Raw genomic sequence first — 26,819 nt, forward strand, 5'->3', positions numbered from 1 at the left:
TTTATTTTGGGGAAAAGTCTAATGAGAAATTAGCATGGATTTTACATAAGAAATCATGAAACCCAGGGAAAATGCAGAAAAATTGCTAACTGCAATAGAAAATGGAAAATCCCGTCTGTTAGACAGTGTAGCTTATTTATTTTTTAAATACTATTTAAGCATGCTAACTGTGTTTCATAGGCTGCATTTTGAAAGGTTCATTAGGGATACTACCCCTCCCCCAAATTAAAACATCGGATCCTATGATCCCAGGACACCAAAAAACCACCCCATTACAGTAACTGGAAGCTTCACCTGTGGCTGCATGGTGAAGCCACAAAACCACCTCAAAATGCTGCAGTAAGTTGGATGTTTTCTGTCAGAATAGCATGTAACACTTACTTGTTTTCATTTGAGAATAAAAGTAGTATGTCAAATGCATTTTTCTTACAGGAAGATCTTTTAAAGAAAAGGATGGTTGGCCTCCAGGGTACAAGATATAAAAATAGGGGGGGTTGGGGTGGTTTTTTTGGTTGGTTGGTGTGGTTTGGTTTGGTTTTTTTCAGGAATCAAACTCCTTGCTTCTGTTTCTCTACAAAAAGAATGTGGATAAAATTGCATGGTTTTGGATATATAGGAAGTTCTGATCATTCAGAATTTCTCAAAATTCTCTAGTCTTCGTCCTGAGAAAGCTTGTATAAAATGGTAGTGGGCACTTCTAGCAAAGAGAATGCTCTGCTTATGTCCCCAGAATACCTCCTTCCTCTTCTGGGTGTAGTTTTGTTCACAGCAAAATTCTCAGTAAATGTACTGGGAACAATATCAAGACCCTCATTTTTTGTAATCTATATAGAAATTCAGATTTATATTCACATATGCATACATGCATGGACAGCAAAAGCTAAAATACTTTACAAGTCTGAGGTTTATGTCTAAAAACCTAATAGGCCTATCTAGAGCATGGCTTTGAAACTAAGGTTTTTCATATTAATTTGATTGCTGTTTCTGTTTTGTGTTATGGAACAGTGTATACATATTTCACACATGCATACAGGGTCAGTCTGACCATGGCTTTAGTTCAAAGTTCAAGGCCAGCACTGCCATGCAGCTTGAGTAATCAAGTGCAAAAATCTTTAGGTTTTTGAATTGTAGAACCAGAATGTCTATCAGAACTGAACTAGTTATCTTTATTGCATATGTCCATCACAAACACACCTGTAATAGCTGATCTACTCAGCAAGCATTTAATAACCCAGCAAGCTTATCGTAACTGAAAATTTTACAGATAGAACTTGGATCAGTAAATAAATTACCAGATTTATTAAAGCATTAGAAAGATGGCCTGACAGCCTTTGTAAAAATATTAGCAGTAATGCATCTCTGAATAAGATCAACTTATATATGTTTATTTTCTATTTAATTTTATCTGTTGAAGGAAAAATGTTTGCACCACTTCTGTGCAATTTTATATCCCTGTTTTATTAATAATTTAAACTGCTAAGATTTTATTCAGGTGTTATTTATTATACTGTAAGAAGAAGAAGGTAGTAGAATTGCATATTTTCAATGAGCAATAATGTAATTTTCAAAATCTCTGTATAAAAGACTCGAGGAAGTATATACATACTGACCTGCAACAGAGGTACTTTGAGGGTAAAATATGATACATCAAATTTAATAGCAGTATTATACAATATCCTCACCTAGAATACTTACTGTACATGTAGTACAATATATGATTAAAAACTGAAGAGAAAGTTAGTAATTGGAATTTGTTGTTAAATATGAGTCAGCTCATTTCCCTTTAAAAATACAATAGAAGTGCTTTTGAAATACAGATGTGAAATTATTTTACCTTTGTATCAAACTACGTTCAGTTTTGATCTGTCTGTTTTGAGGATTGGGAGAATAATATCTAGACATTTAAGAAGAATTTTTTCTTAGAAGACGTCTTCTTGAGCTGCCTCTCTTGAACAGCGGCAAAGCATGAGATGATGGAGAGCTCTACATCGTTTCCTCTGTGAAATGTCCCCGCCACGTCACGCCTGATGCTCACGGCATGAATCTGGTTACTTGGGGAAGAACACAGGCAGGGAGGAGAGCCGGCGGCATGGCAGCAGTGGCTGCCAGGCCACATCCAGACACAGGGGAGGCCAGTCCTCTCCCTCTTCAAGTGAATGGCAGAGGTGGGAAGGGTGAAGGGGTGGAAGTATAACAGCAGCTTTGAAGGGGAATGGAGTGGGGTGAAGGTGTCATGGCCTGAGGACACTGACAGGCTTGACTGCCCCTGCCCAGCTTTCCCCAGGGTCTCCCCCGCCCTGCCCACGGCCCAGGACCCCATGTCAGCCCCCCGGGGCCATCAGCCCCTGCCCCAGTGATGCCGCAGCAGGGCTAGTCTCCAGCTCCCCACAGCCCTGCCCTGCCCTGCCCAGCCATGGGCCCTGTCGAGCCGGGCATACCTGTGGGCCCATGTCCCAGCCCGGCCTCCGCCTGTCCTTGTCCCCAGGGTGATGCCCAATTCCAGGGCTGGGGATGCCCCAGGTGCCCTGCTTCTGGCTGGGGAGTTCCTGTCCTGGCCCCTGCAGCTCCTAGCCCCCTGAGAGATGCCAGCCCACACAGCACCCTGACAGCAGGGTAGAAAGAGGAGATAAAATATTTACGGGGACCTTATCAGGCATCATTAAAGTCCCAAACACGTGATGCTCCTGCAGGAGATCATCTCTTCTGCTTTGTTCTCCTGGCGAGGCCGGCCATGGGAGGGTGCTGAGGTTACAGCCCGGGGCAGCGCGCCGCAGCTGGCAGAGCTGAAACCAGAGCTCTCGCATTTCTGCCTGCCGAGCGGGTCTCAATAAAAAATTAGCCGTGGTAAAATTACTCAGTAGATCTCAATGCATCTGAGTAGTGTTGGCATAGACAAAAGGATTTCTTAGTGAAAGAAACCCGAGAAGGGGCTGGGAAAATGTAGAGGAAGGCTGGAAACTTGGCATGCCATCAGAACTGGAACCTGTGTTATTGGAAACCCCTTTGTGGTCCATAGGTCTCACTGCAGGGAGATAAAGCTATAGCACTCTCCTTTTACATTTGCCCAGTCCTCTCACTGTTGGAATATGCTAAATGTGTCATATTAAAACCACGTATTTTCTTATTAGAGTAAGCTGCATAAGCGTTCTTATGATACAAGTGCATCATCACGCGATGTTGGCAGCACTCACTACGTCAACGAGGTTTGAAAAGGCTGGTAGAGCACAGAGGTGGAAGCCTGCTAATCCATCCCGTAAGGGCCGTTCAGGGGAGCCAAAGGCGGCGCACGTAAATACACCCAATTGTCCCTCTAGCTCTATGGTCAGAATTCATTTCGTGTCCTCCCTAATGTGACCTCTGCTTTTACAGTCTTACAAAATTTTACAATATTTTAGGGATGCTTATTTCTTTAAATGAGTGCAATGTAGCCCTTACTCAAAATGGTTGCCCTTATTTCTGATGCTTTTATTCAAGGTACCTACTGTGTATGCTTTAAATTACACTGTTTATAGTGCTAAGGCTTGTTCTGTAAGTTTTTGCATAGGAGAATAAACCCTCCTTTGTAAAGAGGATGGTCTCTTGATATCTTCTAGAGAGATGAACCTACTCCTACTAGGAGCTTCTCGATCATCAGAATGGAAGGAAGAACTAACTACAGGATTGACTATAGAGGAAGTAGAAAGTATGGAGAAGCAACAGAAAATATGAAAGGTATGAGAGGCATGATGTCACAGGCTGTAAAGTTAGGGTGTGGAGAGCATGACAGAGCAAAATGTGAGTGTGTGAGGCCAAGAACCAAACTGGTCTGCTGTGGTGAGGGGCCTGGTGAGGGGCCCCGAATTACTGCTTCATATGGCACCCATTTCACAAAAGTCAGATTCACAAATATCTACTACAATTTTATTGTAATAAGGAAAATGTTATGGACCTGATGAGAGGTTTTTTTTGGTCCCTAAATATAATGTTATGATTTTTGTCAAAACATACAAAAGATCTCAAGTCCCAAATCTACTGAAAACTATCACTCTCACATCTGCTTAGGCAGTTCAGTACATTACTCACCATAAGGCTTTCCAAAGAAGAAAAATCCTTATCAAAGAAGAAAAATCCTTAAAATGGATTATTAATAAAAAATATTAACTATACCAGACTTTAAGATGTTAAATAGGTAGATACAATGTAAAAAGCAGACCAGAATGTTCTTGTTAGTTCCTCTAGTTAGTTCGTTCGTTCCTTCTTATTAACAAGGAACTCTTGTTGTATACAGCTGGTGTGTTTTTGTCTGTATTGTAAAAGGCTTGATGGTTTGCTCTTATTAGGATAGAACTGAAGAAACAATGCTGAGTGTTTCAGGTACTTTATTGTAGACATCAAGAGGTGTTTTGGTCAGGTTCTTCAGTAAATCCTAAGAAAAGGCTTGGCTCAACTGAGTTGAGGCAAACAATTTATTTATAATAATGCTTTTTGCCTGTAAAGGCTTAGTAAAGTATTCATATAACATTATTAAAATGCATTTTGCAGAGTTTTAAGACAAAAGCTGCAAAATAAAACTTGTTAGACGTGGGGCTAAATATATTGCAGAAAACTACATTTCATCAGAATGGGCATTGCTCACTCAGTAAGTCAAGGAAATGTCAACACAGATGATTTTACTATACAGCCAATTTCTACTAATGATAAATAGCAACTACTTGTGCAAATAAATGCAATAATCTAAAAGCAATGTTCACACAAGTTTAACTTTCACTTGTGATAATGGGAAATATTGGCTGCATTTATGTAGTGGTGTTAAATACGGTGGGGTTTTTTTTTTGATGTCACAGTAATATATGTATGGTAACAACAAGAACACTCTTTGTTAATTTATCCCTCTCTTTGTCCATAATTGGGGCTAATTTCCAGGGATGCAGGGCATAAATCTGTATTTAGGATTCTTATAAACTCTCTCTTTGGTCATTTGCTTTACTCTCACAAACCGCATTTTCTGTATTCTTTTTGTTGAGATGTTGTTAACTACCATCACTATAAGCAGCTGAGAGACAATGTGAATAATGACATTCAGCAAATGAACTGAATGCTTTTGTTATGAAATCCATTTAGTTTATCCTGCATCTAGAGCATCAGTATCTTGAAAGAGCTTTGAGTCTGGTTCATAAGAGAATAAGGAAATAATTAATTTTCTGTAGATAGGAGGTAGTTTTCCCAGTGCTGAGGTATGCAGAATAAACACATCTACAAATTTCAATACCTATCCAAATAAGGTTATAACAAATATTTCCATGGGCAGGAGAGTTCTGACTCAACTTTCCCAGTAGGTTAGACTCCCAATACAAACTGCATGCACATTGGAGTTTTCCTCCCACTGAAAATCCTGCTCTGCGTTGCCACCTGTTTTCATATGATTTGCAGAAATGTAATAACTGTAACCTCCTCTTAAATTTGGTTGAAATTGGTCATGAGTTCTAAAACTACCTGGAGGAATTATGCCAGGCAGACAGAAAGACAAATGCTTGTTCAGGTAGCATAATTACATAGGTTTTCTGTTCTCTGGAAAAAGGCTAAAAAGTGCATATGACAAGATAATTTTTTTTTTTTAAATTGTCTCTTCAGAATTTGGTCACAAATGTGCTTCTTTTAGATTTTTTTTCCCTATCTGCTGTGTCAGTTCTAGGCAGATATATATTTCTATATATTACAAACTGCATTTTCCACATTCTAATGTTTTACTACAAAACTTGATAGATGTTAACAGACTTGAACAAAAACATTGCTCCACATCAGTATGTGAGCATACATTTTAAAGCCCATTCTTTCCAAGTTGGCAATCAGGCCCTATTCATTTGATGCCTTCCACACTATCAGTGTCCATGAGCACTATTTTGTTCTGAATCCTCTTCTCTCTGTACTTATATTCTTCTCTCCTGTTGATAAAAATGAATAGCATTTTATAGATTAATAATACATTAAAGGTAGGAAACAAGGATTAAGAAACAGTCTTATAATTTTCCAATGGAAGAAGTCACCAGCGGGATTCCTCAGGATCTGACTGTTCAACATCTACAAAAAGGCTGCAAACAGCAGTGAACATATATTTGACAAAATCTGCAGATGGTGCAAAAGTATTCAGGATAATCAACTGGAAAGCTAACTGAGAATGGTTGCTGAAGTATTTCAGAAATAAATTATAAAATGACTGAAAAAATCAGCTGGGTAACTGCGAAGCAGTGTGTACAGGGAAGCTAATCCTAACATATATACACAATAGTTACCTATTTTTGCCACTCGGGAATGGGCTCTTAAGAGACACTGTAGCTCAGGAGAGGCCAAAAGCCAAACAGAATAATCAGAAGGTATTGGGAAAGGAGCAGAAAACAGACCAGTCATCATAATTCCATATAATCCCTAAACCCATTGTACACCTATAACTTAATCACTACATTAAATTCTGGTTGTGCAGTAGTATTAGTGTAGGAGTTAGAAAAACTAAAGAAATTCAACGAGGAGAACATTATAGAGTGGCTTTAATAGACAGAAAAAAGGCAGACTTTTCAGTCCAGAAAGGAGAGTACTGAAGTGAAGTATCTTAACAGCGTATAAAATTTTGCAGAGAAAGTGAATAGGGATGCTTATTTTTCCGCACAATGCAAGTATCAGGCACTGGGCTTGAGACAAAAAGGAAATACTGTTTCAGACAATACATAATTAAAAAGTGGAACATCCTGTCCAAGAAGGCACAAAAGTGTAAAAGCATAAACAATTATTTTTCTAGTTCCTTTATGGACGGCAGGCTCATGGATGCTATTAAACACGATGGGTGACGCCCTGGTCAGGAGGCTTATAAAGGACTGACTGACTGCAGGAGGTTTTTTCTCCCTTAAGCCCTCACTACCGGCGTTTGAGACAGGCAGTCTGGCTAGACGGGCTTTCCACATACAGTGGATACGAACAGAAAGGAAGCGTGGCTTCTTACAACGTTCTCCTTTACACAGCTGAGCATTCCAGTCTCGAGGAGACGTTGCTCGGGTGTCCCTCCTAGTGAACCCCTTGAGGGAAGACAGGGTGGTGAGGAAAGAAAGGCTGGCTCCGGAAACCCCATCCCCTCCTCTTCCCCCAGCAGTTCCCTCCTCCAGTCCCCTTAGTGACGGCGGCGGAAGGCGCATGATACGCGGGCGCCTGGGGAAGGCAGGACACCCGCAGCAGCCCCAGCACTGAGCCTCCCTTCCCTCAGCAGCTCCCGGGCACCGCCGCCATTTTAGGAGGTCGGGCCGACAAACTACATCTCCCAGTATGCTCGGCGCCACGGCGCCATCTTGCCCCGCCGCTCCGCGGGGCAGTTCGGGCAGGTAGTAGTGGCGGTAAGCTGAGACATGGCCCTGTTCCCAGCTTTTGCCGGTGCCGCCGAGCCCGGGGAGCCCCCAACCGGCAGCAGCGAGGGCTCCAGGAAAGGTAAAGTCCTGGAAGAACCCTCTTTCCCCCGACAGCCCTCCGCGGCCCGGACCTCGGGAAGCCCTTCCGCTTCCATTCGCCTCCACACGGAGCCTTCTGCACCGTGCCGGGCCTTCCGCGCGCCCCGTCGGCCTGCTCCGGCCGCCAGCCACCCCGCCTGCCCTCCGACGGGATAGCCCGGCCCGCCCGTGCGTGCCCGCGTTGCGGACCGGGCGCGCTCCGCCCCCGCCATGGAGTTGCTGCGTAGGCGGTGCTGCCGCTGGGGGCCGAGATCCCGGCAGCGGCGGTCTATGTCCCACGCCTCTGGAGGTCCGGGAGTGCGGCAGAGGGGCTCGTCTGTCCGGCCAGCCCCACCGCTGAGTGCGCTCTGTAAGCGCTGTTTCAGAGGGCGGTGTGCCCCTCAGCCCGGGCTCCTCCCGCAGGTGCGGAGCACCAGCGTACGTATGGCGCGCACAGGCGTACTCTGCGCAAGGCGTGTCGCCCGGTCTGAATAAAGTCACCATGCTTACGAATAAAGTTACTTTCCGTGAGGTAACTTCGGTGAGGACCTGAAACAGGCACATTCCCATAAAAATGGTGCTGGCTTCTCATTGGCGGGTTCTCCGGCGTGTTCAGATTTGCTTCCAGCTATCTGCTGGTAGACGCTGGAGGCATGGCTGCAGAAATATTCATCTTTGAAAAATACGTGTATGTTAACCTTGTGCGTGTGGTGGAGGAGGTTTGCTTTATGCAGGAAACGAGGGTTTCTTTTTTTTTTTTTTTCCCCGCTAGCCTTGGATAACTTAAAAAGTGTTTTCTCATTTCCTTGCTTATTAAGCCAGATTTTAGTTGTAAAGGATATTTTTTGGAAGGTCATGAGTGAGATTATGGTTCAGGTTATAATTTTGACTGTCATGGTTGCTGTCTAGCAAGTTACGCTTTTATTAAATGAGCAAAGAACCCTATCTGGTGTATTGCCAAACTCTGAAGTATGCACAACACTTATTAATTTTACTGAGAGATGTTTTGAACTATGCTTTTTACTTGCCAGCGTCCACCACCCTTGAGACTGCCCATCCTCTAGACACCACAGCACGGGGAAACTCTAAGAGAATTGTTTACCTAGGCTAAATTTCTTGTATATTTGGTCCAGTCAGCATGGTGAGTTTTTGAAGCTTTTTGCAATGCAGGCTGGGGTTAGCTTCTTGTTCTAACCAGTTCTGCATTACCCCCTGATGGCATTGCAGCTGTTGATACTTGGTCTGCCAGTACAGATGTTCTAGCCAGGCAGAAGTACAGTAAAATTCTCTAGTAGTAAGACCTTGCTTATATTTTAAAACTGAGAATTTAGTCTTCAGGTTTGTTACACGTAGTCTGTGTCACTGCAGACCACCTCTCTGGAAGATCAAATTACACAGAAAAAGGTGTTAAGACTGACTTTGGGATTTAGATTTCAGTTATTAGCACTGTTTATGAGTTACATTTTGATCTACTGGAAGTTTTTTGTATGAGAATTATTGAGAAAACTTCAAGGAACAAAATTTGTTTGTTTTATGTTTTAGCCAATATTGTACTTTGTTTTTAACGACAAAATTTCAGTATAAGTTATAAAAGTTAAGTATTAACTCAAAACCCCATTTATGGTGGCATATATCAAATTTCACACGTTCAGCTTGTGAGAACTTGAGAACTTGACGGGCAACTTTGGTATCTCTCTGATAGATGACTCTGTTTCCTCAGAGCTGATATAAAACCAAAGTCCATCATAATACAGAGCTCACAGGGTATGTTGTATTTAACATGATATGCAAAACTGAGATGTCTTTTGCAGTCATTTAGGACTGCTTCATAGTTTATTGTAGAAGTTGAGGCAATAATGTAAATATGCTGGCCATGTTTCATTCCTCCGACCACCTCTGTCTCATACTCTTACAAACCTTCCTAAACCATTTATAAATATAAGTGCTGCTTGAAACTGAAGTATTGCTGTACAGTCTTCCTATCCTGCTAGATTGCTGAGTTGCAGCAACCTCTAGAGTGTGCAATAATTTTGTATATGGTTTCTTACAATTATGTTGTCAAGCTTAATTAGTTTTTGGTAGAAGATAAATTACAAATTTATCAGTAGCTGTACTGAACAGAGCAGTGGTAATAATTAATCCCACTCACAGTAGTAAGCACAGCCTTATTTACAGTCTGAACTATTCTATAGGTAAGATGATGCAGTGATTTTTGCTGAAAGCAGATTTTCAGGATTCTGAGAGGCAACAAAAGGCCTTGCATAACTCTTAAAAGTTGTCTCTGTAAACATGCACTGTAAATTTTTAATTTTTTTTTTTGCTTGGGAAGGTATAAAAAGAGTGCCATTGGATTGCTTCTACTGTTGTGCTCGTGAATGTGGATGGTAGAGTAGAGCAATAACAAGTACATGCATATTATCACAAAAGAAGTCTTTTATATCTCTTATTCTTTACGTTTTTAAAGAATGTAAATCTGGTCTATGAACATGATAAACTTTTTAGACATCTGACAAGAAAAAATAGCAAAAAAATGAAAAGGTAGAGTTTTAAAGTTTGGAATGCATTTTGATGTTTGGAATGTTTGTATCCAGCTAACTGATTCACTGGAGATTATTTACAAGGAGGTTTGGACTTGCGTGTTGTGTAATGGAAAAAATTGTTCAGCTCTTTCCAGAGTATTAGGTCAGTTTGATTAAATTGTTCAGAAAATACTGTAGTTTGAGAATTCTAAACATTTCCCTGGTGTATCCACAGAGGCATAATGACTATGCTACAGGGGTTGGTTCTTGCAGTATGATTCTTCAATGTTTTAAAAATGCAATTTGATCTCATCTGCTTAGGTAGAACCAAGCTACAGGCACAGTCAGGGGACTAATGTTTATGACTCCATTTCTCAAGGTGAGTTTTCCTTGGAGGCCCTAAAACAATAATTTAAAATATAAAAAATAAACCTTATTCTGCTTGTGCTCACTGTTGTAATCATATTGCACCAAGTTGGTGAGTGACTTCACATCTGTAAGGGAATAACATATACTTTTAGGTAAAGTTAAGTCAAAATGACATCTTGGAAGTTCGTTTCTAATAGTTAATGGCAATAATAGACATTATTTTTCTATATTTAAGGCAAATTTCTTATGGAAATGGATCTCACGCATGCTTGCTGTGCCTCTGTCTGCCAGCCTACTTCCTCAATATCTCTCATTCCTCAGGAGTTTTAACCCTTTCAGTCAAATTTGTTGTGGTGGGAGACAGAAATGGCAAAAATAGAGAACGTCTGTGAAAATCTACATTTGCTTAGAAAAGATAAATCTAGATAAAGTGCTGCTGCTGAGAGAGAGGCTGTAACATGAATTGAAGTGTTACCAGGATAGATGGGCTTGGCAATGAGCATATGTACATTAGCCAACTAATAAACATCTTCGGAGATCACACTCTGACACAGCACAGGCTGTGGCAAAGTACCGTAAAAGGGTCTAGGGAACCCAGATAATTCCTGAAGCTGTGGCAGCGGTGGGGAGTGTAAAGGATGGAGGACACAGCTCAGAAATCCAGGCTTCATCCTTTTGTGAGCTGCAGGATTAATTTGGTGGCAGGAGGAGGGGAATGAAAATTTTGCCAACACACTCTTTTTATTTAAGTATGTGGTTCTGGTCTTAGAACAGCCTTTTAAATGGAGAAATATAAAGATAACTGCTTTCCACTCTTCTGGCAGTTCAGGTGTAACCTCTTGTTTAAAGCATGTTTTGTGCCTCAGGGAAATCTACGTGGTTGGTCAACCCCATGTTTTATCGTGTCTTCTAAAACAGCTGGAGCTTTACCGCTTTCTTTGTTTATTTTCTTCTCTGTTCATCTTGTCCATGTGATCAATAATGCCATTTTAAAAAGAAATGTATCAGTTGCTTTCTATTTTTCAGTTTTTAAGAGTGAAGGTCTTAGTGCTGCTAAGGATCTGTATCTCCATTTGGGCATTATTTGGCACTATAGTGCCATGAGAGTCAAGGTTATAAAATTCAACATACTTGTTGTATGCAAACATTTTTTTTCCTAGTTTGCGCTGGTCTGTATCTAAAGTGTTTATAATGATGAATAATGTTAAAAAATGCATTATCTGCATTAATCTTGAAGACCTGATATTATGCTCTTCAAGTCAATGAAAAGCCTGTTTTGATGTGTACAGCATTTTAAAAGACCTTAGATCAAGATCTTAAAAGTTAAACATCTTAGACTTTTTTGCTAATGGTCTGAATATTGAAGTCATGAATTCTGAATTTTGTCATCAACAACTCTGTATGCTTGAAGGCAAATTGTTTAACTTCATTCTGCCTTTGAGCTTACTTTTTAAAAAAAACGTAACCCATGTTAACACCGGGTGTCATGACTATTACTATTACTATATTTCAAGTGATTTTTAAACCATAATTCTTCATTCAAAGAAATACAGAATTACCTTACAATAAATTTATTTCTACCAAAAAATACTAGTAAATGATTTATTACACATTACAAAGGGAAACAATAATTTGTTAAAAAGAAGAGAAACTCAAAGGCTACAGAGAATATCTTCGTGCCTGAAGTATGTTATTGGGGATCTGGCCAAAGACAAATTAGATATGTTTTGTATATCTTTGGAACAGATAAAATAATTTTAAGGAGATCTGCCTGGCTAGTAAGTTACAGTTTTGTGCTGTTACGTGATACACCTTTACACCAGAGACTCTGTCAACTAGTAAATTTTTCTGTTTTGTTAGGTGGATCTGCGTAATACAACGCAAATCAAAACAAAGATTTTTTTTTTTTTAAGGGAGTTAAGTATCTCCTTTAATTCTGTAAATAAATGAAAGGCTTTATGCACAGATTAGTTGCATTTACTGAAATCTGGAGTGCTCTGGACAATTGTACTTTCTCTGAATCTGTCTATGTTTAAGAAAGACTAGAGTGTGACCAGTGGAAAAACATTGTAGGGTTGCAGTTTGCTCCTGTGTTCCTTTACACCCTGTCTTCATTACAAAAACGAGCAGAAATAATTGAATGTAAGGAAGATAATAATTTTAAAAATCAATATCACATTTAATAAATATACCTCAAAAATCTCAGGTATAAAGTGGCACTCGGTATACTGCGTGACATATATTGAATTATTAACTCCAATTTGATTATGCAGTTATCAGGTATATGAATTTATTTAACTCCTGTGTGTTTTAAATATGTAATGGTTACGGAATTATCCATGAGAAACATTTTGGTATTTCAGGGAAATAGTAAATACAATTCTCCTAAGAAGTAATTCTGATTTTAGGTTGGTTCTTAATACATCTCTTAGAGGATTGAAATAAGAAATTAACTTATTGCTGCATAACACTTTACTCCCCAGCAGGGGGAACAATTATTTTGATAGGCGAGTGAAATGTTGCTTGCATATTATCCAGCATAAATCTTTCTCCTTTAAGCTCACCAAAGGTTTTGGAAGAATACTTTTTGGTAGATTTACAGTTTTAGACTCATAGACACATACTTAAAATGAAGGTGGTTGTGTCAGGGTGGATTAATTTAAATTAAATAGTAGATTTTTATCATATTTTAAATAGGCAAGTAAGGATCGCAGTTTTAAGGTTTCGATTTTTATTCTAATTTTACATTAATATATCTTAAGTATTTTCCTGGAAGGGGAAAAAAAAAACCATGTCATGTTGATTTGCAACAAAGTAGAGTAGTGTATTTGCCTTAGGTTTGGTGATTCTGATTGCCAGGCAGAAGGTTACAATAATATGCATATATATGGTACAGCTGAATTTTTATTTTTCAGCCTACATCCTACTTTTTGGTAACCTGGGAAATGGTGCGTGGCAGCGTTCTGCAGTGTATCGGTTGAGGCGCTTGTGGGAAGTGTGTTTTGGTCCTGAGAGTGCCATGAATTGTGGGTTCTCCTCTGCACAGAGGTGGAGGTTCAAGACAAACCAGGGAAGGTGGCCCTCTCCACCGGGGCCTTTGGTAGCAGGGGCAGTCTCTTGGGAACTGGAGTTCTGCTTGATAGTACGTACTTTTTGATGAATTTAACGTAGATTAACAAACTTTTGCAGCCTGCTCCATTTTAAATCCTTTTGTGGACAACAATTCAGAGATATGAAAAAGAAGAAAGAATTTTGGTATGAAGAGCTATTTCTGAAAGAAATACTTTAGAAGGAAGAGAGATGTATGGCTTGGTAGACAATGAATTCATGCTATTTAAGGATTAGAGGTCAGTGTAGTCAAAAGCACAGAGGCAAGGGTGTGACAGGAAGAACACCGAGACAAAAATGGTTGTAAGGAGCATGGAGAGCAAGCAGGGAGACCAAATTAGTTCCTTTTGTTGTTATCTCCTGTGGTCTGGCACTGGAGAGGCTGATGTTAAATTCTGTGCTTCTGTGAAATAACATTTGTTGTTTAATATGTTAGAAAATTTCACATACTTAAAAAGAATTCTAGAAATGAAATCTCTATGAAAATTGTTATAAAGTTTTGATATCAGTAAAATTATGGTAAAAAATTGCCCCTCCATATCCTGTCAGTATCTGATCTTATCCGATGACTGAAATGGCTGAGGTCTAGATGCAGAATACTTAATGCTGACTAATATATCAAAATTAGCATCAATTAGCCTTTTTTCACACTATTTAAAAGTCTAATGACTTTGGTCAATAGAGAACTGAGAATCCAGTGACAAGTTTTGACCTTGTATAAAACACTTGAGTATTCTTATCAGTAATGGGTGTCCCTGTCAATAAAATCAAGTTAAAAATATTTTCCATACAGTGAATAAAATACATTTTTGTAAGTTTGCGTAAGTTGTATTGCATTCATTAACTACATCTTTCAAGTAATTATGTCCTTCTGTAATTTTTAAAATTTTACTCTTTAAAGTCAAATATGTAAATATTTATATTATGTATTGTACATAATAATTATAATGATAATACAAAATATATGGATATATAAGATCTTATATAATTATGCATATATAACATTTATACAATACATAAATATATAAAGTTAGAAATTTTACATGGTAAAAATTAATATTGGACAGATTTGGTTTTTTTTCAAGTATATAGCAGTGTATAAAACATATTATCTGCTTTCAGTATGAACTTCAAAGTATTATTATATAGTGGGGTTTTTAAGGCTTAGATTGATGTCAGGGGAAGATTCCAGCTCCTAAGTATTTTGCCTCATTAAAACCTAGTGTTCTGCTAAATGGAAATTTCATGGACTGCCTTCCGATATGCTCATTTATTACACATGACTTAGTGACATTTGGTGCGAATTTAGCTGTCTGCTGACTAGATTAACTCCCAACTTTAAAAAACACAGCAAACTAATTTGTACTGATCTCACTTTTCTTTACCTGCAGAATTGGACTGGCTTAGTAACCCAAGCTTCTCTACGGAAGATGCACTATTACTGCATCAGCGCACTACAGAAGTTGCAAATCTCATCCCTGAAAAATCACCACTAATAAGGTAGAATATACTTCAGTATCTCTTAAAGTCGCCTCTTTCTTATGTCCTGCTTATCTTTTGTTATGTGAGACCAAAATCAGGAGCTTTTAGAGCTACTTTTCATTCCACTGTTCACCATTTAAAAAGGCCTGAACTGAGTCCTATATAAAAGTATGAATAATGCTTCCATGTCCTTTAACTTAAAATAATGAGAAATTATACTTATGCAATTACATTCCCATTTTCTTTTTCTCACAGCTGCGTTTAAATCATTGTTATTTCAGAATGGAAAGGGAACTGAGTGATCATGATTCTTCATTAGCTTTTGAATGTACTAAGTGACCCTTGAAATAATGTAAAGATTAAGCATCATCTTTGTGATTTCTCTGTGAAAACCAGTTCAATCAGCCATTTCACAGTTGAGTTTTTTACTTTTTAAAAACTAGCTGAAGATGTGAATTAATGAAATACTACCTGTATCAAGTTGTGTGGCTGTGTAGAACATGCTGATCACAGAAGTGGGTGATTATATTCTTTTACAAAAATGAGCTTTAAGCAACCACATTGGCTGAAGAACTAGTTTTAATACCTTCACTAGAATAGTTGCTATCCTTGGCATATCTATACTATAATACTTAATAATTAATGGAATCAAGTTGCAGTTGCCAAGTTCAAAAACTTCGTCACTTGTAATTTGATACAAGCTCCTGTGTTTATGATGACTGTTGGTGGTCACGATAGAAAATGTCTTTATAATAACAATCACAGCTGAATACATCTTTTTGTATACTTATTCTTAAATTTACATGTATTGTGCAATTGAAATGGAATCACTGTTCTGGTTATCGGTCATATATTCTGCTTATATTTCTTCAGATATTTTCAGGACTTTAATGTCATAAAACTAAGGAATTTACAAATTACTATTCAGATAGAATGACATAGTAAACCCACCATATTTCATTAATCTTTGGAAAATAATTTGTCAAAAAATAGTGTACTGAGAAAAGTTTGATCTTTTTGCTTACTACTAGGGTACATTCTCCGCTCAATAAAAACTAATTACTCCAACATAGTTGGTGTTTTTGGGGGGGTTTTGGTTTGGGGCAGTGTGTGTGTGTGTGTGTTTGTTTTAAAGGCCTGCTAATGGTTCTCCCATAGGTTCTTTTGTCTTAGTGCCCTTAAATAAATTGTGTAAGATTATTTTCTAAGGTGCCTTGCTTCTGAAACGCTGCATTTTCTTTTATTGACATATTAGGAATACTGAGACTTGTTACTCCTTTCTTTTATTGGAAGATTCCAGAAAACCTGTTTGAAAAGAGCTTGTGCTTTAATTAAGCATTAGAGAAGACCTCCATTATTTCAGTTGGTCATTAAGTATGGGAGTGTATGCAGTATGTACAATCATATACGTGTGTTTTGTCAAAACTATCTATCCTTCGTGTGATCTCTCAGTAAGTCAGTTGTCTGTCGCGTGTGGTGTTTGTTATTACATTATATTATACGATAATGTTAATTCAGTAGTCATTGAAAATTGTTCTTTGAGAGGTGAGATTTGAATTTCTATTCTGGAAGTGATTTTAAAAGTATAGTTTTGATATTTCTTATGTAAATCATAAAGAAACGTGGAAAAAAAGTGCAAACTTTTTACTTTCACAGGTCACCCTGAAAGACTTCTTATGCTTTTAGCTTGACCTAAGTTGTCTTAACAAAGTTAGGAAATTCTATCAGCTCAGTCACCTTCTTTTTGGCGATGATAACAAATGGATATTTATACAGATCACACATCAAAATGCCTATGACAGTTAAAACTGGTTGTCAGTAATTCCAGCAGTTGAAAAAATAAAGATAGTTGTAATTTAATGCAAATTTGTATCACCTTCATTGTATGTGTTGCTGCTAACTCTCTTCTCCAAAAATACAGGGAGAATAAAGGTAAAGGGTAAAATTATTCTAAACTTTCTTATGGTGATATTTCTTTACAGTTTTACTACTTGGATATATAGGTGTATATAGAGATATATATACTTGTTTCCAAGCAGGACTACTTCAAGATCAGAGTTGTCAGGGGAAAGTGATACAGATGAGAGTCTGAAACAGTCAAGTAAGAAAAGGAAAAAGAAAAAGAAAAAGCATCACCACTATAAGAAGACAAAAAAGAAAACCAAAGGGGACTCTAGTAGCAGCGAATCAGACCTGGACACTAAGCACATCAAGGACAAAGCCACAAGAAGTGGCAGAAATCATGAAAAGGAAGCAGCAGTGAAGTATGTATTTATTAATACTATGCAAGATGTAAATTAATTGCGTTCTGGTATTTGTCTCTTCAACTTTATGAATTAAATTCTTGCCACTGGTGGGTAATTTTTTCTAAGCTGTATATGACTAAACCTCCATTTAAAGCAATGAAAAGAGAATTAGAAACATTTGTTTAATCGTATCTGAAAAACTGTGACTAAAATACTCTGTGAAGCACTGTTCTGCAGAACAAAGCATGGTATGGTGGTAATGAAATGTATTTTTAAAGACATGTAGAGGCTTATGTTGAGTTTTTGTAAGCATCTTGTTTCCTTTCATGGATCTTTGATTTACTGGGAGAGTTTGGAGAGGGATTGCATTAAACGTTATTCTTAATTAGTGCGAAAGTCTTAACATACAGCTGCGTTTGCCTTGTGATATAACTTCTTCCTCACAGAGTTAACACTTCCTTTTTTTTTTCATACTAAGACAAAGTTTGTTTTACGATTTAAAATTTCTTTTATGTCCAGCCATTTATTGCTCTATGCTGTGTACTTCTTAGTTCTTGCTTATGGTACATCTAGATGAGTATTGGAACAATTGAAATTGTTTTGCTAGATCTTTTTTGTTAATTCCAGATGCTTTAAAGTACTGTGTAATTGGTGGAGGTGTCATTTTTATATGGAACAAGAAAATAGGTATCTAGGGACTAGCATGATCTTTAGGCAGTAAAAGGTTCTGTGAACACACTTGAGTATTCAGGTTTGGCATACCTAGCTGTGCTTTTCTCAGTCTGTTGGTTTTTGATCGTTTCATTCAAAGTGGCCCAATCTGACTGGCTGTGTAAGTCACCTTTCCCTGTTTCTCATCATGTTTGCTAGTTTGAGGAGCCATTTTGCCTTTCTTTGATCCCCTAGTTCCTGTTTTTTCTTTAGCATCAGCAGCTCTGGCTCTAATTCAGAGCACTGCAGCTGCTCCTGGGGACAGACTGAGGATTTGGTGACATTGAGGAACTGTTGCTACAGTGGGGTGTAGTCCAGGCAGTCCTTGACTTTCCCCCAATTTTCTACTTTTCCCAAGGCAGATTTACCAGGAGCTGAGAGCATAGGCTTGTGGGCCATGTGTCTATGCCAAAGGCTCTTAACATTGTTTCCCTATGGAAGAATAGCAGTGGTATCAGAGGAGTTGTCTGCTGCCTCTACCTACCCTCACCACCTTCCATATGAAGACTCTGTTATTGGTGGTGAAGGCTTACTTGGCTGTGAGGAAGCACAATGAAAATCACTGAGATGCTAAGACCATTCTGCTCTGCCCAGTCACTCTTGTTTTTGCTGGAAGGGTGTCTGGGCTGGACGGAATGGACTTATGTGCTGAACCTGGTTCATGAGCTGCGATGGCCAACTGGCCAACCAGCCAGTTTTTCGCCCAAATGAAAGGCTTGAAGTTCTTTCAGGGTGTCTGTTTTCACTTCTTTCCATAAATTTTTGGTACTGGGAGAATACTGAGTTTTCAGGAGACTGTTTTTGCAACCTGAACCACAAAATTGCTCTAAATGCAATAGGTCTTGTGAAATTTTAGAAAGCTACTCAAGACTATAAAACTCGTTTACTGAGTTATGTATTCGTAACATGAATTCAGACTGGAAGGTCAGTTTGGAGGCAATTTCCCCTTAAGTTCATTTGTGAAACTGTAATCCATAAAGCACTTTGCACACAATTTTATAAAATGCATGCGTATAATTACAGCTAATCAACATAATCCTCTTACAGATTATCCTCTTTTAATAAGATGCTACAATTAAGAAAGACAAAAGTAAATTTTAAAAGTAATAATATATGGATTTTAGATTATAATTTACCAAGCAATTAATTGGTTAAATCTGGTTATTACTTTTCATAATCCTAACTCCAATTTTTGGAATTCCAAGGAGTGTTTGTGTTTTGTTTTGATGGTCCTATTAGTGTATTTCTAGTTGTTTCTTTCCCAGCCTGTGACTGACTTTGCAATAATGGATCATGTACCATGACTTTGAGTAAATTAAATTATTATGAACTACAGAAATGCGATGTTTCCTGGGTTTTGTAAATGCTGAATATATCTACCAATATTTAGAATATACTACTTCTCCTTTTCTTCAGTCTAGATAAGAAAACATCAAATCTTACCAGCAGTCGCTCTGTTTGGCTTGATGATATCCAAGCTTTCACAGCAGAAACCTTCAGAATAGACAAGAAACCAGACCCTGCAAACTGGGCCTACAAATCCCTGTATCGAGGGGACATAGCAAGGTACAATATGTTGGCTTCTATTGGTATTCAAACTATCGCAGAGTCACTATCTCAAGATTCAATAACTTGAGTCTGGCTGTGAAATTTTTATGTTGAGGATGAGAAAATAAGATAACTGAATGGTTTATTTCAAAATTTGACTTTGCATTGGGCAGAAATATTTTAAAAGGTGAAAGATGCCATGAAATAATGGGAATAAAGTGCATGAGTTTCATTTTTTCTAAAAACATTCTCTGTGTAGTAGACTGCAGACGTAAACTTGTAGAACTGCCATCTGGAGGTGGCAGCATGGAGCAGATGCAAAAGCATGGTTTTGAGGTCAGAAATCCAGGGTTCCATTATAGATCATCTTCGGGCGAGTGCTCCTTTTGATCTCTATTGTTCTATTTCTGTGTCTGAAAGGGAAATGAAGGTACTGATTATTTCATACTAGATTTGGCAAGAGGTTTGTTTACTTGAGTAGTTTGATATCCTTGCAAAAAAAAAGGTACAGATACTTTCTTAGCAAACAGATTCTGTGTTAGATCACCCAGACATTGTACCAAAGGGTATCTATCTCATGCACTGCTACATTTCAAATGACAATAGATGAAACTGCATATTCAACATCCTTAGTGGGTTATTGGTACTGTGATGACCCTTCAGAACACTTCCCTGCAATAACGGAGAAGCCCTTCTAAAGGAGCCTATGCTGGGCTCATGCATTATGTATGTACACTTACTTTCTTGGTGTTCTCAAAGAAAATTGTTTACTATATATAAAAAGTAATTATTTGTGGAGGAGGGAGGATTTATGGATTTTATTTTTGTAGTGTATATACCTTTGCAGTAAAAGTGCCTGGTTACCATCCATTCCAATTTTCTGCCACCTTTGGATTGTCAGCTATTGTTTGAGATGAAAAGTGTTATTTTAGCATTGCACGTCACTATGTCTGCCACTGAAATTACATTCTTGGTAATATTTTAAGATGGTATTTTCCTTTCTTAATCCATAGGATTATTGCGGGCTTTATGAACCTGGTCTCTCTTTCCTCTCCACCTCCCCCCCCCTACTTCTTGGCATATAAAATGGATAGAGGCTTAGGGATACAGAAAGATATTATCGGACTGAACTACTGGGGTCTGATTTTTCAGTTTAAAATAATCTAATCTAAATAATCTTAAATAATGCTGTCTATTTTTCTTTCTCCAGGTTTGTCTACATGGCTTAAAATGATAGGAGGAAAAAAAAAATTTTCTTCTGCTGAGTATGACAGATATTGTTGAACTCAGAGGAAGCTTAGTATGATAATAAAAGTTGTGATGGCACTGAAAAATACATAAATTGAAGTCTTAAATAAGGAGAAAGTTGCCAAGGTCTTACACTTTTGAAGGTGTATGCATACATTATTTGGGTCAATTTGAATTAAAGTACTTCTTCCATGCTGTCTTTCAAAAAGGAGGTATCTTTTCTAATGTGTGTTTTAGAAGATGTTTAATTGTATTTTTTCCTTCTAAGATATAAAAGGAGAGGAGAGTCATGTCTTGGCATAGATGCAAAGAAACAGTGTATAACTTGGGACAGTTCTGCATCAAAAAGGAAGCAATTACAGAGGCGACCTGAGCGCTACTTCACAAAGAACAATATGAAGATGCTGAACATAGATGGGATTCCTGTTTGCAATAAAAGTTCTCCGTCTGACCCAACTGCTTTTATACCAGTTTTCCAAATGGAAACTGATGATCTTTCTGACACAGCGGAGGTAAATCCTCTTGGGATTTATGATCCATCAACTACAGTGTGGCTACAAGGAAAAGGGTGCAAGAGTGCAGACCATGAGCCTGTAAATACGCAGCAAACAATTCAAGAGCCTGGGATAAAAATTAACTCCATTCTAATGACAAAAGTGGAAGAACATAACAAGAAAGTCAGAGAAAACCCAAGAGATATTAATGCTTGGATGGAATTTGTTTCTTTTCAGGTATGTGTTCTGACAGACCTGGTTGCTTATTATAAGTAATAAATACATGAATATTATATTGTAGTTTCATTTATTTAGACTGTATATCTTCCATTGGTGAAGAATGAGTTGTTAATTCATCTTCACTAATGTCAGCATTCTTCTTGTGATTCTAGTGATGATTCTTCCTAATGTTGTAATGATTTTTCTTTTTGTTTTAAGGATGAATTAATGAGAGGACCTAGCCCTTATGCCAGTAAGGGAGAGCAGGAAGTAAGAAGAAAATCACTGAAGTTAATCTTAGAAAAGAAACTGGCTATTTTAGAGAGGGCAATTGAAAGCAATCCAAGTAATGTTGATCTGAAACTTGCCAGGCTGAAGCTTTGCACAGAGTTCTGGGAACCACCAGCCTTGATCAAAGAATGGCAGAAGCTAATTTTCTTACATCCCAATAATCCAGAGCTGTGGAAGAAATATCTCCTGTTCTGTCAAAGTCAGTTTACTACCTTTTCTGTTTCAAAAATCAATAGTCTCTATGGAAAATGTTTGACTACACTGGCAGCTGTACAGGATGGCAGTATGGTGTCACATCCTCTACTGCCTGGCACAGAAGAAGCTATGTTAGGTAAGGTTCTTTCTATTTCATGTCATGGTCAGAATGGTCTTCAATAGGAGTTGACTACATTCTCTATAAGAATAGACTTTCCTGTGTATTACAGGAAGTTTTTATTCTCTTCAAAATGCCTGGCATCCTGATTTCTTAGCTGAGAATTAAAGCAGATATTCCAACCAAATATGGATATAACAGATGCTTTTCTTCCCCAGGAGAGTTTGTGATAGAACATCCAGTAAAGTCTAATGGGCTGAGTGGTTTACAGTACAAGTGTCAAGGCTGGAGAATTGCAGCCAACAGCCGAGAGATGTGCCTTTATCTTTGAAAAATGTTTATTTGAAAAAAAAAAAAAAGGTTGGCTTGTGAAAGAAACAATTATCTCCTGTTCAAAAGTTTTATAGTTAATTACTTTAATCCAGAAAGGACATGGGAAATCTGATTTTTCTTGAGCATCCCAGTTCATAGATGGAGAATTCTAAACTGTAATACCATGTGATCATGCCTTTTGTATTTATTGTATGCATATATCTACCACTTATAACTTATTATATAATTATCCCTGGAGGGAAAATTAGTCAGATGGTTAGGATGCTGGACTGGATCCAGGGAAGAAACGAGTTCATGCTCAATTCTGGCATGGGCTTTAAATTTATTTGGAGCTGAATGACTTAACCTATCCCATTTCATTTTTGCTTCCCTACCTCAGGGGGTCATTGTGATTATTAATCTATGAATACACTGAGGAGGGGGAGATATTAGTGTCACCATGAATATATTTGTGGGTTTGTTTTCTTTTAAAATTTGTTTTAAATCTAGAGGAGACTATTATGAAGCAGTCCACATTTCTTCATGTGCGGCATAGTTCAAGGAACCTCTAGTTTTATCCAAGTCATGTAACTGCTGTTTGAGCAATGATGCTATCCGTTATGCAATATCCAGTCTGGACTTATAGATTGAGATGCTGGGTTACAAATTAGTTTCAGGTGTTCAGATCTCTTCATCTTGGATCAAGCACTGGAAAAAGTGCTGTAAAGGAAAAATAGTCTCCTGGCAGGTGGATGTTGTACTGCCTGATACCTTCTAATTGCTTCTACTGTCTCTGATTTCCAACACTTCAGTCACTTTATACACTAACCACAATGAATGATTCTCAGGACAAATGTTTTATTCAGCATCTATTTTTTCAAACAGGAAGGTTTTTCTTTCATTTTGTTTCCCTGCACAGAACATATTTGACTCATTAAATACTGTTTGTCAACTGCTATGAGAAATCTGGGGGTTTTTTAATGGAGTTCCTTTAACTATATTAGATTGATTGACATTTTTCAAAATACTTGTTTGCTGTCAATGTCTATAGATAGGTTAAAATGAAAATGAACTCAACTTTGTATTTCTGTTCCACTCTTAATGTCTTGTTGTTCTGTATTAAGACTATAGTGATTTGTTTATGAACACTGTTGAGGGTTTTGGTTTTTGGTTTGGTTCCCCCCCCACCTTTGGAATTCAAATGATAGGAGTGGGGAAATTTCCAGTGGGGAGATTTCTTGATCTGAGATTTTTTTTTTAGTGACTCAACTATCTAATTCTTGGGCTGAATTTGAACTGTCAGTTTACTTATTAGGAAGATTACCAAATTGTTTGTTAAGATAAATATACAAAGAGTTTCACAAATTAATTATGAGGTGAGTAGCAGTATGTATGGTAGGCTTGTATCTTCAACCTTTGACCTTTGCTAATGACAAAGTGTGAGAGCTAATTTTAAATAGTGGTGGACTGTGCCATCTAGTGTTCAATTCAGTACGCAGTACTATCTGCTTGGAAATAGGTGGATGTTTTAAAACATGAAATGTAAGAAAGCAGGTAAAAGTTAATTTAAAATTATAGATAATTTTTTACTTAAATTTTGAGATAACAATTCATAATACTTTAAATTTACTAGAAACTGTTAATATAAACCAGATGAAGGTAAGCATTCTCAAATTTTGCTGCGGAAAGGGAGTCCTGTTTTTCAAATTATACCTACTGGTTGGGGAGAAACATCCTTATCTTTTAGGTCAGTTCAGCTGCAGAATTGTCTTAGCATCATGCACTGAATTAAGTATTCATGCTGTTTTCAGCTTTTACCACAAAGAAAATGCTAATCTTTGCATTTCTTCAAGTATCTTTTTCTTTTTTATCATGCAGAAAATCTTATGCTATAATTTATTTTTGGCTCCAGTTTGGCAGCAAGTCCTGATGAGATATTCTCTACATTCAGACTATTTTAATCAAAGTTCATCTGTTTGAAGCTGAGAAACTAGGAAAGGACAACTTTTTCAGTGTCAGTTGGACACAGTGCCTAAATTGGTTAAAATACTTCAGAAGATTCTATTATATACTTAAAGATACTTTTTGTTGTTTAAATATCTTCAGAAATTTCAAGAGTCTTTGTTATCAGAAACAATCATTGACTTTGCAGGAAAATCTGATGAAATGCCTGGTTTGTATATTCTAGCTGAATTCAAATTTTTATGTGCACACATCTGATGTAAATCTGAATACAGGTAAAAGGAGTAAATCATTTGCCACTTCTTAGTATTAAAAAATAAGATGATAATTAGAAGAAAGTGATGCTAACCTATGTTGTTACATGTGTGTATCTAGACAGTTAAATATTTTGATTAATTAAAATCTTCCAAAGCCGATGCATTTAGTGAAGAAACAATAGTTTTTGAAGAACTGTTTTTAAAACTATCAATGAATTATTTAAGTCTTGATTTATGGGGTTTGGGTTTTTTTGCAAGCCAATTAAGATTATGATTTAAAGCAATTTGGTTTTTGAACAGCCATTGTTTTGTCAAGACTTGAGTGTATTTTGGAGTGATGGAATATCTCTGAAATGTCCTTGAACTGCCTAGTAATAGAGGTGTTTATAATACCTGTTATTTCTCCAGCTCTTTCATTTAAGACTCTCATTGCAAATACATGAATAGAAGAACTGGGGCTTTTCTTCACTTTTTAAGCTGAGACTTGAGGCTCAGTGTGTAGTAGGGATATGGCAGTGATTACAGAAATAATTTTTTGAAGAGCAGGGGATAGGACTCTTCTCTACTTTCAAGCAGTAATACTTTGACCAAAAGACTGGACTTATCTTAACTGAGTTCTTCTGTAAAGGAAAAGAAAATAGGAATGACAGTTGGAATGAAAATGGTATATTACCAACATATTACCAATATAACTATCTCATGCAAAAATGAGGCAAAAAGGATTTTTGTTGTAATCACTTACTGCGTGAATTGTAATAATGCCCAGCATCTTCAAAGAGGGCTATGAACAACTCTGACAGATGTTGGATAAACTGAAGTTGGGACCATTGCATATAACTTTCATTCATCAACAAGGATAGTGCATGTATGGCATGAATAAAAAGTCATCTCTTTGGCACATTTAAAGTGGGAGGTCTAAAAGTTAATTAAACTACAACAATTTTGACATGCATTTATGCTAGTTATTCCCTGTGTTTTGGATTTTGATACTGTTCCAAAACAATTATGCTCTACAGCACTTCATGTATGTCTTTTGTATATTTGTGGGCTGTAATAAAATACTTGCAACAAAATTTATTTGAAATATTAAAATTTCATCTTCTTTACTTTACAGCTATATTTATTCAGCAGTGCCACTTTCTGAGGCAGGCTGGCCATTCTGAGAAAGCAGTGTCTTTGTTTCAGGCTCTGATTGACTTCACCTTCTTTAAACCTGACAGTGTAAAAGATCTGCCGACAAGGGGACAGGTAACAATTTCATTTAAATGGGTGTCCGTGTGCATTACAAAGAATGCTGTAACAGAAAAATGTTGATGAATTTTTAAGGGGATTGAATCACAACTTACTTTGCAGTTCTTCAAGGTGATGCTTGCATTGGAAAAATGCTTGTGCGTTCTCTGGAACTACACGCCAAATGGCTGCTTCTACTCTATATAATAGAAGTTGATAACCAGTCATTTCATGTCTTCTTTTTTACTAATTAAACATGGAAAAAAGTGAGCTGACCAATTTCTGTGTCTAGTTAGCATTTCCCCTGTTTTTTTCCCTGAAACTACTGCTGTTTTGTTACTGTTGATGGAGAAAACTGATAGGACCTATAATCTCGTTCTGTTCTAGACAGCTCTTGCAAACATTTCTTGGGTTCTCCGTTATCTGTTGTTTTCAGTAATTCTTTGATGGCTACATTAGGAACACCTTCACACTGTAAAGTACCTTTTATTTGACCCATGAGATTGTATTCAGCTTATTGTGTTAAAGTACTAAATCACTTTTTCTCTTGATTTGCTGAGGAGAATGTTGGCCATGCACCCCAGTAATAATCAGTAAATTAATATTTAGAGGGGGCTGTTGCTCATGTAGCATCATCCCACTGAATTGTCCGGAGCTGCTTCCTTTTTAATGAGTGGTAAGGAGGGCCACAGTTAGGCAGGTGGGCTACTGTAGAGGACAGAAATTGAATTTCCTTCTATTACCTCACCTTCTTCCCCAGCAGCCACTACTGAGACTCCCATTTTTTACTCTCTAGAGTAAATATTATTGTTAATATTTGTATTAACAGTCACATCTCAATGTCCAAACCAAGGTTTGGTACACAGCAGAAGCATATAACAGGAGAGAGAGGGTTATTAGAGCTAAGCAGGGGAGGAATTGATGAATCTAAAGATGACAGATTACATACAGGCAGTTACAAAGTCAGGACTAGAACCCTGGACTTCGTATTCACTGGAAAGTGCCCTGAAGTTGTTGACCACCCTGAAACCTGAGAAATCTTTTCCTTACTGATCTTTTCCTCTT

General features: G+C 37.6%; 1 protein-coding gene across 5 annotated transcripts in view; it reads left to right on the forward strand.

The window, feature by feature from the left end:
* The first annotated feature begins 4,433 nt into the window (after positions 1-4,433).
* Positions 4,434-26,819, forward strand: part of NRDE2 (NRDE-2, necessary for RNA interference, domain containing) — a 40,156-nt gene continuing 17,770 nt past the window's right edge. For 2 of the 5 annotated variants that reach the window (XR_012673829.1, XM_075151291.1), the window contains exons 1-8: positions 7,662-7,883; positions 10,286-10,343; positions 14,833-14,941; positions 16,960-17,187; positions 19,297-19,446; positions 20,945-21,407; positions 21,609-22,011; positions 25,639-25,772. Coding sequence is in view for 4 of the 5 variants with exons in the window: in XM_075151291.1 (XP_075007392.1) it covers positions 7,677-7,883; positions 10,286-10,343; positions 14,833-14,941; positions 16,960-17,187; positions 19,297-19,446; positions 20,945-21,407; positions 21,609-22,011; positions 25,639-25,772 (1,752 nt within the window). In the remaining variant the exon portion in view is untranslated. Of the gene's footprint in view, positions 7,447-7,661; positions 7,884-10,285; positions 10,344-14,832; positions 14,942-16,959; positions 17,188-19,296; positions 19,447-20,944; positions 21,408-21,608; positions 22,012-25,638; positions 25,773-26,819 lie in introns of those variants that run through there. The other 3 variants (XM_075151292.1, XM_075151294.1, XM_075151293.1) reach the window with 3 other exon arrangements.

Source organism: Calonectris borealis, chromosome 5, assembly GCF_964195595.1.
Source record: "Calonectris borealis chromosome 5, bCalBor7.hap1.2, whole genome shotgun sequence".
NCBI lineage: Eukaryota > Metazoa > Chordata > Aves > Procellariiformes > Procellariidae > Calonectris > Calonectris borealis.